The 13585-nt window shown below is 45.3% G+C and overlaps 1 protein-coding gene across 1 annotated transcript in view; it reads right to left on the bottom strand.

Moving 5' to 3' along the window:
• The window catches only part of NOL9 (nucleolar protein 9), an 18043-nt gene extending 4652 nt beyond the window's left edge, over positions 1–13391 (bottom strand). Inside the window, exons 1-9 of the mRNA XM_012662525.1 lie at positions 13014–13391; positions 11618–11837; positions 11120–11247; positions 8057–8192; positions 7837–7933; positions 7182–7279; positions 2446–2607; positions 1950–2247; positions 1440–1551 (exon numbers count right to left, since the gene is read on the bottom strand). Coding sequence (XP_012517979.1) covers positions 1440–1551; positions 1950–2247; positions 2446–2607; positions 7182–7279; positions 7837–7933; positions 8057–8192; positions 11120–11247; positions 11618–11837; positions 13014–13391 — 1629 coding nt within the window. The remainder of the gene's footprint in view (positions 1–1439; positions 1552–1949; positions 2248–2445; positions 2608–7181; positions 7280–7836; positions 7934–8056; positions 8193–11119; positions 11248–11617; positions 11838–13013) is intronic.
• Positions 13392–13585: the final 194 nt, after the last annotated feature.

Below are 13585 nucleotides of genomic sequence, written 5' to 3'. Positions count from 1 at the left end.
CAGAGCACCTCCCAGCAAATAAGTGACGCCGTAAACCAAAATCCCAATTAAACAAACCGCCTTAGACTCTCCAGCAGGGATGACTCGGCGGCCGGGGGCCATCGAGTCTGGGAGACCCCGCCCTGTGGTCCAGGTCCGCTGCTTCTGCCAGCGCAACCTGAGGCAAGTGCCTCCCTGACTGTGCCCGGTTTTCCAAGCTGTAAATGAGGAATGCCACAGCACCTCCTCACAGATCGCTAAGCCCTTCCAGGTAGAGTGCTGGGCAGGGTGCCAGGCCAGGGCGAGCGCTCCAAACCAGACGGGCCGTGCAGAGTCGGGCTGCCTGGGCTCCAGTTCCAGCCCAGCTTTCACAGTGCCGTTGTGGGCAAGCTGACTCTGAGTCCCTGCCTTGGTTTTATTAATATTAGATCATCTATAAACTGGGGATAATAACAAGACCACTGTGAGTAAAGGCATTAACACAGGCTTAGAACAGAGTACCCCACAGAATAAACATTTAAGAAACGCTACGTGTCACTATTTTTATTTTTTCATCACCCTGAATCCTAAAGAATTTTTAGCAGCCTGGATTCTAAGTTGCAAATGCTCTGGTGTTGGAATCTACTTTTTTTTTTTTTGAGGCAGGGTCTTGCTCTGTTGTCCAGGGTAGAGTGCAGTGGCATCATTATAGCTCACTGCAACCTCAAACTCCTGGGCTCAAGCAATCCCCCTACCTCAGCCTCCCAAGTAGCTGGGACTATAGGCACACATCACCACACCTGGCTAATTTTTCTATTTTTTATAGAGACGGGGTCTCGCTCTTGCCCAGGCTGGTCTTGAACTCCTGAGCTCAAGCACTCCTCCTGTCTCAGCTTCCCAAAGTGCTAGGATTACAGGCCTGAGCCACCGCGCCCGGCCTAGAATCTACTTTTGACAGCAGTAATACTAAACACTGTAATAGTGCTCTCTGGATGCCAGGTGCTGCTGTGAACACTCCTTGAATCCGTACGATCATTCTATGAGGGTGGTATTACCCCCATTTTTTTTTTCCTTTTTTTATTTCTTTTTTGCCAGGCATTTTGGGATGAAAATTATACCATTCTAAAGATGAGAAACTGAGTCACATACAGCCAGCAAAAAGAAGTGCTGGAGTAGCCACTGGGATTAGGTGGAACATTTGTACTGAGCACAGAGCTGCGCTCCAGAGCGTGGACACTGGAGCGGGATCACCTGGGTCTGAGTCCCAGCTTGGCCACTTGTGCGGGATCCCTTAGCCTCTCTGCACCTTAGTTTCTCTGTAAAATGGGGATAATTACACAACATTCATCACGGATTGTTCTGAGGATCAAATGAGCAACGAGTTATAAAGTGGTTAGAAGAGTGCCCAGCACACAGAAAGCCACAGAAGTCTGTGTCAAGTAAACAAAATGAAGAAAATTTCTCCCACAAGTTCGGATTACCTGATAGGGTGTCAGACCATGTAAAGGACTGAGTGGCTTTGGCACTGGGGGCTGCAGCTGGCCAAGGTAACCTAGCACGGCCAGATCTCGAAGAATTTTGTTATGTAATTCTCTGCAAAGTAAATCACAATGAGGTTAAGTAGAGATTTGACCTGCCATGACTAACTCCCACTCAGAAAATGGAGTAGATTATATCCATGCCTAGCGCTAGGCTTGGCTTTGAGACACTCCCCACCCTAGCATCTGTGGGCCCTGCCTTGGCAGACCCCCAGCCAGTAAAACAGGAAGTGTAAATACTCTCCTTTAAGTCAGAGCTCTTGGTGACCAGAGCTGGAGAACACTACTGGATGTTTCCACTGGGAAAATAACAGTTCAAAACACAACTGATTCTCCTTTGTAAATGTATAGATGTTACAGATTTGAAAAATTTTAGAGGACTTAGTTCTTTGAAGGAATTGACAACAGAATGCCTTGTTCAACTGAAGGAAAGCCAAAAGATGGTTTCTTTACCTATTTCTTGCAGTTAATCTGAATGCAAACTCCGAATGAACGCACATTAGTTTATGTCCGGTAAACACAACTGGACTCTCTTTTTCTTCATCAGCAAATTCCAAATTCTCTGCAAATTCTGCAAGTTTGAACCCTTGATTTCTTATCTTGGACTTGCTTTTTGTGTACAAGCCATCCTTGTCATCTACATAGCCCGGGGTGAGGGTTGGCATGTATTTACTGTGGGCGGAACTGAACTGAACGACGTGGCTGGGAGACAGCAATCGGATCAGGTCAATGAGAAGCAAAAGCCCTTCGTCTGTGAGGAAGGAGACGACATTAGCACTAATGAACAATGAGACGTTCTTACAAGAAACAAGTACAGTTATTCTAAGACAAAGAATCAACCAATAAGAAGATGACTCTTAAAAACTGGGCTTCAACACGAATGCCTCGGAGCCAACAGTGTGCTCACACTGTCCGTCCTTCCCCTGCAGAGGTGCGAGTGCAGGCTTACCTAACACCCAGCCCATTGTGTTGATGATGAGAGGAGACTCTCTCTTGTAAGAGTTGAACACATATTTTATTATCTCAACGTAATTTTCGTAGTCGTTTTTGCAAGAAGTTTTTCCATAATATACCATCTTCTGCGGTGTCCTCTGGTGGGTGAAAGGTGGTCCTAAGAAGATAAGGACAAGAGTAATCAATTTCTGACTGCTGAAGGTAGTGAGGTTTTATTTCAGCAATCATCACCGACAAAGGTCCTTAGCAATCTGAGACTATCCCACCAATAGGCATAGCTGTACTTGCAGTTTTGGAAACCTAAGCTGTCAACTTAACACAATCACATGCTCATTCTGACACACACAGCTAACCCCAATTATGTCCTAATGGCCATTCGTTCAACACTTACTGAGCACCTACAACTTGTTGGGTTTGTCCAGATTCCTGGGATATATCTGTGAACAAGACAAACACCCCCACCCTTAAAGAGCTCGCATCCCAGTGAAAGGATGATTCGTAGCCACAGCATCACTTACTGGGATACGGCACTGACTCTGTTATAGGTTCTTCACGTAGTATCTCATATAGTCTCTAATCTTCATTAAAAAAAAAAAACTCTATGAGGGAAGTAGTATTATCCCTATTTTTACAGATGAGGAAATGGAGAAAGAGTAACTTGAACACAGTCAGAGAGTAAACGTCAAGCCTCGCCTGAGCACAGGAGGCCTGGCTCCAGAGTGTGTGCTCCCAATCACCACACTGGTCTGCCCAGCCCAAGCCACTTCCTGTCTGCTCTGGTTGGGGACAGGGAATAGAGCAGTTCCATAGGCCCAGGTTCAGTGCCATCAGCAGGCCAGTGATCAGGACTGTGTGGCAAGAGGGTCAGCAGAGTGTGGGCCCTGGTCAGTGTGGTTGGTGCCAGGCCACCTGGGATAGAGATTCAATCAGGAGCGTGGCCACTGTGACTAGAGCTGGGGATTCAGCCGGCGAGGCTCTCTTCACAGTTGGGGCCAGTAAGGCCAGGGATCCAGGGGAGCCAGCGGCAGAGGGACTGGCCTGGCCCGTGCAGTTAGGAAACTGAACAGACGGACTGAGCAAATATGCAAACATATTGCCAATTATCACAGCCAGGCTTCTTGCCACCAGAGAAGGAACTTCCAAATATGGAATAGGGTGAGGCTAACCAGAATGAACCCTGGGGGGTTAGGCTGGAATCAGAATAATAGTCATAAAGTCATGGCTTTTATAACAACAAATAGATAGAAAAGATATGTGCACATACACACATGCACACATACATATGGTGCGTATGGTGTAAACACACACATATATTCTAGCTGTGTCCACTGAGAGGACCTATAAACAATGACGCACCAGAGGCAATGAACGAATCTCATACCAAGACCCTGGTATTCAACTACCACTCTACACTAAAAAGAACTAGGGCTTTTTGCAGAAATAATTCATTCCAAGGTTATGGAAAGGAAAGTAGAAGATTATCCTGGAACATCTTGTTTTGCCTGATAGTGCTCAAAAAAGGATGGGGCTATGGGTTAGCCAGGGTCAGCAAGGCTGTGGGGCATAGGCAGGGGCAGCCAGGGCTGAGGAGGTGGTAGGGCTCAGGGACAGTGGGTCTGGGAGCCAGCAGACTGAGAGGCTGGTTATATACACGGACACTGGGCAAATAAGTTAGTGTATTAAGAGCAACAACATTGGCTGGGCATGGTGGCTCACTACTGTAATCCCAGCACTTTGGGAGTTCAAGGCAGGAGGATCGCCTGAGGCCAGGAATTCAAGACCATCCTGAGCAACACAGCGAGACACCATCTCTACAAAAAAGAAAAAGTTAGCCAAACATAGTCATATAGTGACGCACGCCTGTAGTCCCAGCTACTCAGGAGGCTGAGGCAGGAGGATCGCTTCAGCCCAGAAGTTTGAGGTTGCAGGGTGCTATAATGACACCAACTATACTCTAATCCAGGCAGCAGAGCAAGACCCTGTCTCCCCCCACAAAAAAACATTTAAAAAAAAAGTATGGTACTGGCAGAAGAACAGACATGTAGCCCAACTGAACAGAATATAGAGCCCAAAAATAACCTTTCACATATATGGTCAAATGATTTTCCAGAAGGGTACAAACACCATTCAATGGGAACAAGGACAGTCTTCACACAAATGATGCTGAGAAAACTGGATATCTGCATGCAAAAGAATGAAGTTGGACCCGTTCCTTATACCATACCTACAAGTTAATTCAAAATGGATCAAAGACCTAAACTTAAAACTATAAAGCTCTTAGAAGAAGATATTAGAAAAAACCTTCATGACACCGGATTTGGCAATGATTTCATGGATGTGATACCAAAAGCACAGGCAACAAATGAAAAAATAAACTGAACTCCGTCAAAATTAAGAACTTCCGTGCATCAAAGGATACTATCAAGAAAGCAAAAACGGCCGGGCGCGGTGGCTCACGCCTGTAATCCTCGCACTCTGGGAGGCCAAGGAGGGAGGATCGCTCGAGGTCAGGAGTTCGACACCAGCCTGAGCAAGAGTGAGACCCCGTCTCTACTAAAAAATACAAAGAAATTAGCTGGACAACTAAAAATATATAGAAACAATTAGCCGGGCATGGTGGCGCATGCCTGTAGTCCCAGCTACTCAGGAGGCTAAGGCAGGAGGATTGCTTGAGCCCAGGAGTTAGAGGTTGCTGTGAGCTAGGCTGATGCCATGGCACTCTAGCCCAGGCAACAGAGTGAGACTCTGTCTCAAAAAAAAAAAGAAAAAGAAAAAAAGAAAAAAAAGAAAGCAAAAAGATAACCTACAGAATGGGAGAAAGTAAGTGTAGATTATTTATCTGATAAGGGATTAATATCTAGAATATATAAAGAACTCCTAGACTCAACAAACCCAATTCATAAATCAGCAATGTTCAAGGACTTGAACAGGACATTTCTCCAAAGAAGATACATAAATAGCCAATAGCACGAGCTCAACATCATTAGTCATTACAGGAATGTAAATCAAAACCAAAATAAGATGTTACTTCACACTTACTGGGACAGCTATAATCAAAATAACAGCATCAGTGAGGATACGGAGAAACTAGAACACTAATGCTTTGCTGTCAGGAATATAAAACAGGGCAACTAGTGTGAAAACCAGTTTGGCAGTTTCTCAAAACATTAAACATAGAACTACCATCTGACCAAGCAATTCCACTCCTTGGTATATACCTGGAAGAACTGAAAGCAAGGTCTGGTGGAGCTATTTGTATACCCATGTTGATGGCACCATTATTCACAGTAGCCAAAATGTAGAAACAACCTAAGTGTCCATCAGCAGTTGAATGGATAAACAAAATGTAATGTATACACACAATGGAATAATATTTAGCCAAAAAAAATTTGACATAAGCTACAACAGGAATGGACCTTGAAAACATTATGCTGAGTGAAATAAACCAGACAAAGAAGGATAAGTATTGTATAATTCCAATTATATGAGAATAGGCAAGTTCACAGGGACAGCAAGTAAAATAGAGGTCACAAGTGGGTAGGGGAAGGGGACAGAGGGAAGTTATTGTTTAATGGGTACATTTCATCTTGGGATGATAAAAAAGTTTTGGGGTCGGGCATGGTGGCTCACACCTGTAATCTTAGGATCACTCAAGGTCAGGAGTTCAAGACCAGTCTGAGCATGAGTGAGATCCCGCTTCTACTAAAAATAGAAAGAAATTATCTGGACAACTAAAAATATATAGAAAAAATTAGCCGGGCATGGTAGCTCATGCCTGTAGTCCCAGCTACTCAGGAAGCTGAGGCAGAAGGATTGCCTGAGCCCAGGAGTTAGAGGTTGCTGTGAGCTAGGCTGATGCCATGGCACTCTGTTGCCCAAGCAACAGAGCAAAACTCTGACTAAAAAAAAAAAAAAAAGTTTTGGATAGTGTTGAGCGTTACAAAACACTGTGAATATATTTAATGCCACTGAATTGTACACATATGAACGATTAAACTGATAAATATCGCGTTATGTAAATTTTATCATTAAGAAAAAACAATGCGGAATTCCGGGTTAGACTCTGAACTGGGAAAAGGACACTAGGACAACTGGTGAATTTTGAGTAGAATCTGTTCTGTACATTGGGCTGGGCCTGGTGGCTCATGCCTGTAATTCTAGCACTCCGGGAGACTGACACGGGAGGACTGCTTCAGGCCAGGAGTTTTCAGACCAGCCTGAGCAACATAGTGAGACCCCATCTCTACAAAAAATAGAAAAATTAGCTGAGTGTAGTGGCATGTGCCTGTAGTCCCAGCTACTCAGGAGGCTGAGGCAGGAGGATTGCTTGAGCCCAGGAGTTGGAGGTTGCTGTGACGTATGATGACACTACTGTACTCTCGCCCTGGGTGACAGAGAGAGACCCTGTCTCAAAAAAAAAAAAAAAAATCTGTAGATTGGTTACATAGGATTGATTCAAGGTTAATTTCCTGGTTTAGATAGTTGTACATAAGATGTTAATATGAGGGGAAGGGTGTGTTTCTAATTTACATAAAACAAAAAGAACAGCAATCCATTTCCTACAGAGTACCATAGTTTTTTCCGGAGGCTAGAGGAGTAGTTACCTAAAGAACATGAGTTTGGTAGGAGCATGTTCACTTTAAATATTTTATATTCTTTTGAGCTTTTTGTAAGCATCATTAGTTATGAATTTCATAAAAACTAGACATTTGAGAAACATATAATACATACCCAGAATTGGTTCTGTAATATTAAGTAAAGAAATGCAACCGGGAGGAGTAAATTCTGTCTGTCCCAGATCACATTCCAGATAGTCAACACAGGAAACACTGCAAATTTTTAAGAAAGAAAAAAGAAAATCTTAACTAGCTTTACTCTGCAGAAAGCATAAATCAGATGGTGAAGATTTCATGCGATACACAGGTGAGTGCAGTTTAGGTGGAAGGCTCCAAAGATGACAACTGGCATTAAAAAAAAAGTCAAGAGAAAATGGTGCAAGTGTGGTCATCTTCCATTTGCAGCATGGATACAACTTGATCTTTCCTGATATTTTTATTTTAAAACACAACATAACTTATCCCTACTCTGAATCTCTAGATTCAGGAATAGCATCTGGACAAATACAGATTCTGAAACCAAGTGTCTCTTCTTGTAAGCTTGCCCACAGGCGAGGCAGTGACTCTGCCCTAGGGCTTTGTCACCAGGTTCCAAAGCAGGCCAGTGAAGAACAGCAGTTTTATACACAGCTGAGCAGGTTACACACAGAGCTGTGTATAATTTCCACCTAAAGCCCAGATGCATTCCCACCAAGTTTCTTAAATCAAAAATCTCACTTCATGCCAAAAAATCTAGCAATATGTCAAAACCATAATAAAAGTACTCTTACCTATTTAACAACTGGTTGATCAGGTATCTATTAAATGTTGACTTTCCAACATCCTGAGATCCACAAACTAGAATGACAGGGCAGCCATCTACTTCTTCTGGAGGTGAAACAAACATTGATCCCCAAAATTAGCCATCTTCTGTAGGATTCTAATTACAAGTAGTAATCCTCTGAGATTTCGGTGGAAAAACATTCAAATTTATCAATATATATTACTTACCACAAGAAACATTGACTAACTCTTCCAGTGTTGAAAGGGCACTCTTGGATAAAAGAAGGCCTTTTTTTTTTTTCTCTCTTTTGATGCCAACAGACCTCAAGGTCAAACATTCAGAATTAATCTGGAAAGCTGGACTCTGAAATTAACAATTTACATTTTAAAAAAAGGTGAAAAAAATGCATATTTTCTTCTTCAATTCTAAATTAACTAAGTCTCATAGAGTTGTGAGGTACAAAAGATAAATTTGATCTTTTCCTTTCTCTCACCCCTGCAAAAACCCAACCCAGCAGCAAGTCTCGTCAACTCTATTCCTGAAGTTGTCCTGTCTCTGTTTTCAGAGCTTGTGCTTACTCCCAAGCTGCTGTCATCTCTGCAGGAAGCTTTAGAGAAAAAGAAAATGCATGGTAATGCATGATTGCCCTAAGAAAAATTCAAGAGAAGGCCCAAGCTGTAGAACAGGTTGGTGATCTGAAATAAAGTCAAGGCAATCTCCAAAAATATAAAGCAAAACACAAAGAACATACACAAACGGAGCTGAAAGGATGTAGAAGACAGGTGTGTGGAGTCCAAGTGCAGAAGTATTGGGAAACCATGGGGAAAGCAACCCACAGAATGGCAGAGCAGCCCCAGGTGAAGCAGGAGAGGCTCGGATGGAACAAACTGCCCATGCAGAAGAGGATGAAGGGCGGGCCCGCCACGCACACATCCTCGTGCAATTCAGCAACGCTGAGAATAAAGGCACCGTAAAAGGAATGACAAGGTGTGAGACCTCCTGTCAGCAACACTGGATTCTAGAGTAGCTCACAACTCTATGAGAGGAGCGAGGCCTTCAAAGTTTTGAGGAAAGATTCTTTTAAACGTACAGTTCTACACTCTGCTCAACTATCAATCGCTGAGGGCAAAATACGAACATTTTATAAAACGAGAAAATCAAAAGTTTACCACATGCTTTACTTGAAAAAATAACTCCAGAATGTACTGACACATCAGGGGCTGGGGTGGAGAGGGAAGTTATCCAAGAAAGAACGTAAGGAATATAAACAACAGTAAGTGGTTGAGGAAGTCCCAGAAAAACAAAGCCGAAGAGGACGGAAAATGGATGTGTCTGATCCATGGCATTTGGAACATTCACTTTCAAGCAGCAAAGGCTGGTAACGCCCAATTTCGTTTCCTCCTCGGCGGCCCTGATCAGTAGATTACAATGTAATCACAATAGTCCACTCATCGTCCTGCTCACTTCATACCTCTCCTCTCACTTCAAACCCCCAACTCCCCCTACCATCTGCAGTGAGCCCCGACTCCACCTCTCAGTGCAGCAGGAAACAGAACCGCCTGCCTCTGGCCCTCTCCTCTGACCTGCCAGCGCTCCCGGCCTACACAGCACACAACAGTGGTCGACTCACTGACACAGCCGGCTGGCCGTCCTCTCCCCTCTCCTCTCCAGGGCACTCCCACCTGCTGTGTTCAAGAATGTTTTTTTTCACACAAAACTCTCCTGATCACACCGACCCTCCAACTACTGCTTCATTTCTTTCCCTCCCTTTACAGCTAAACTCTACAAAAGCAAAATCCTTTACTACCAAAATCCTGAGTCCCTCTCTCCAGGCTCTTGTCCTCATTCCCCAGACTACCCTCCTCCAAGCAGTCTGCTGAACCACTCTCCTCCAGACCCGCTTCTATAGCCAGTGCTCCTTTCTCAGGACCATCTGACCATGAGCAGGATTTACCACAGCTGTTCACTTAAGTATCCTTTAAAGACTTCCTGGCTGGGCATAGTGGTTCATGCCTGTAATCCCAATGCTTTGGGAAGTGAAGGCTGGGGATCTCTTGAGCCTAGGAGATCAGCCTGGTCAACATAGCAAGACCCTGTCTCTACAAAAAAATTTTTTAAAAAATTAGCTAGGCATGGTGGTGCACACCTATAGTCCCAGCTACTTGGGAGGCTGCAGCAGGAGGAACACTTAAGCCCAGGAGTTCAAGGCTGCGGTGAGCTATGATGGCTGTACTCCAGCCTGGGCGACAGAGCAAGACCCTGTCTCTGAAAATAAATAAATAAAATAAACAAACAAACAAATAAAGCCTTTCTGACCTCCAGGACACCACACACCTGGTTCTTCTCTAACACCAATGACCACGCCTTCTCAGGCTCCTCTGCTGCTCCCTCTTCTTTGCCCTGGACCTCTCCTTGGAGTGTCCCAGTGCTCAGACCTCGAACACTCTTGTTTCTATTATCAGCTCCCTCGGCATTATTATCCCACCTCGTGGCCTTGGGTGTCCTCTCTACTAAATGCTCCCTTATTTACATCTCTGACCTCTTCTCAGAACTCCAGACTCACATATTAAACTGCCCACTTGACAGCTCCAACTGGATGTCTGACGGGCACCTCAAAGTTAACATAGTTAAACCTGCTCCTCCTGCAGTGCCCCCATCTCAGGTAATAGCAACTCCATGCACCTACGTAGTGAGGCCAGAAATCCTGGTGTTATTCCTCGATTCTTCCTCACACCTCATATATCCAGTCCGTCCACTAATCCTGTCGGTTAGACTCAACCTTCTGGCTCATGGGAGGTAATGACAGTAATAGAACTGACTTTATAAAGTGAGTAATATGGCCAGAAAAAATTTAGAGGTGAGGAAGAAAAAGATGCAAGAAAGTGTAAACATATTTAAACTAATTTAAACTATTCACTCACGTAGAGAAAATTTATACTGTCTCATGTTAATAAGTTGAGATTATAAAGATAACCATTAAAAACCCAAAAGGCAATTAACCAACTACCATATAAAATAATGGCTCTTACTGGGGACTGAAACTGAAGGGGAAGAGAGACATTTTTCACGACATCCCTTTTGTCCCTATTTACTATACACATGCATTACACTCTGTAGGAGTTACAGCACTAACAGGATAGACAGACTGATCTTCCAAGACAGCGTCCTACACAATCACTTGATATGACTGTTTTGGTGCAAGTATTTAGCAAAACTCTGAATGAAAACTGGTTCGGAAGAGGAGGCGGAAAAAAAAGAAAAAAAACAAAATGAAGGAAAACTGATTCTACCTCTTGTGTAAAAATGTAGGATAAACCTGGATAGCTGGTTATGAACTTCACAGTGGAGGTTTTCAGATGTTCTAGCAACACAATAGAACACAGAGGAGAAAAATTCTGCATCGACCAACATCTGTCATCTGAAAAGAGAAAAATAAACCACCTTAGAAGCAGTAACGCCACTAAATTCTATGCCCTTTAAGACTGTAATCTCCTTGGCCAAACTGTAAGCTTTTTGAGAGTAGGAATTATGTTTGAGAGCCTTTTTCAGGGGGCCATATTGCATAATAAGAACATACCTGGCTGGGTTTGCCACATACTAACTTAGTGGCCTTGGACAATTATGTCTGTAAAATGGTGAAAACAATAGTATTTTCATTCTCAAGACCCTTCTGAGGATTTAAATAAAGTGCTTAGTGCAATGTCTAGACAATAACAAGCATTTAAATATTTTTAGCCTTACTATAGTCACGCTCAGCCCTCAATAAATCACTTGGTTCTTTTCATTACCCAGGTTAAGATGAGATTTGAGCAAAGTCCGGGCTTCCCTTTTGATCTCCTTCTTGCTTTTCTCAGGCATTGAGTAACGAACTGCATTGATAGTCAGGTAGGAGTGGGTATAGGTAGAGAAGACATCTTGAGCGGGTTGGCCTTGGCTGATGTTAAAACCAAACACCTGCACCTGGCCATAGAGGCAAGTCACACGGCAGATCCCGCTAAAAGTAAAACCCTAGCAGGAAAAGAAAAAAACGAAGAAAGAAATAACATTATAGATCCTGTTACTAATGACTGAAAAATTCTAAAATCTTAACTTGCTATTCACATATCAAAAGACAGCTAATTTTTTTTTTTTTTTGAGACAGAGTCTCACTCTGTTGCCCAGGCTAGAGTGCCGTGGCGTCAGCCTAGCTCACAGCAACCTCAAACTCCTGGGCTCAAGCGATCCTACTGCCTCAGCCTCCCAAGAAGCTGGGACTACGGGCACGTGCCACCATGCTCGGCTAATTTTTTCCATATATATATTTTTAGTTGTCCAGATAATTTTTTTCTATTTTTAGTAGAGACGGGCGTCTCGCTCTTGCTCAGGCTGGTCTCGAACTCCTGACCTTGAGCGATCCACCCGCCTCGGCCTCCCAGAGTGCTAGGATTATACGCGTGAGCCACTGCGCCCGGCCAAGACAGCTGATTTTTAAGTAACAGATTACATTGTACTGCATGACCATCATGTACTTTATATTTTTAACAGAAGATCATGCCCCATGGCAGCTACAGAGAGCCCGGTGAATACTAACACATGAAGAACAAACGGGTCCCACGAACTCAGCTCTGCTGTCTCCTCATGGTTCAGACAATCACCCCATCCTTACAAAGGCCTACTGCTTGCCAAATCTCTCCCCTTCCTGGGTTTTCGCTTCCCTCCAGCATTAGAGGGGAATCTCCCCGACCAGCGCTTATGTGAGGAATAAGGGTGCTGAATGAATTAGGCTGCCTGCTTTCGACTCCTAGTTCTGCATCTACTGTGTAACTTCTGGCAAGTTATGTAACCTGTCTCCTCCTCTGTAAACATGTAAGAGAGCTGGGAGTATTGTATGGTTTCATACACCTAAAACACTTAGAACCCTTAGAGGCTGCCATTTCTAAGCTCCTAACAATTGCAATCTATCATTATCTTTACTATTAAAGACCCTTTCGGCTCTGAAGGCCTAAGGACCCAGTGGCAGGGGACCTGCTACCTTGCTGCTCAGAGGGAACCTAGTTACCACCGCAACGACGGACAGACTGGAATCTGACTTGCAGCCAGAGAACAGGTCCAGAGGGACCATGGTCCTCTCCTAGACTGTAACTCCCTGGGGTCTGCGTCTCCACCCCGCTCTTTCCACCAGGGGCTCCCGCTGGCGCGACTCACCTGCTGGACTGGCAACAGAAGCAACGCGCGGCCCGGACCCACCGCCCGCACGGGCGGAATGGGGAGAAGCGCAGGGCAAGGCCGGGAGGAGGCCGAGACCGGGGTCGGGGTCGCGCTGGGGGCCGGGTTAGGGGCCGCGGTCTTGGGCCTCCGGGTCTCATCCGTGCGCGACACCTGGCAGGCGACCTCCCTCCAGTCCGCGCCAGCCGCCTGGGCCTGCAACAGCCGCCGCCGCAGGCGCCGCCGGCCGCACCAGCGCAGGTTCCTGAGCCGGCGGCGGGGCCTGCGGCTGAGGACCAGCTGGGGCCGGGCCTTGCGGGCCCGTAGCCACGTGGAGCGGCTGGGACCCCGCTTGTGCTGCAGCAGCGAGTCCGCCATGCTGGTCCACCAGCGGCGGTAGCACGAGAATCTCGCCAGATCCCGTAGCCCGTCCCGCAGTCCGCGGAGCCGCTGGAAAGAGCGGTCTTGGTGCTGCTGGCGCCCTCTGCCGGCGGCTTCCGGCAGCGCGCTGGGAGGCCCCAGCCGGCCGGGGGGTGCGCTCTGCTCTCTCAATGAGGGCCCCATTTACATTA

This window comes from Propithecus coquereli, unplaced genomic scaffold (genome assembly GCF_000956105.1).
Source record: "Propithecus coquereli isolate 6110/MARCELLA unplaced genomic scaffold, Pcoq_1.0 Scaffold77, whole genome shotgun sequence".
Taxonomy (NCBI): domain Eukaryota; kingdom Metazoa; phylum Chordata; class Mammalia; order Primates; family Indriidae; genus Propithecus; species Propithecus coquereli.
This window is presented reverse-complemented; position numbering and strand designations above follow the sequence as displayed.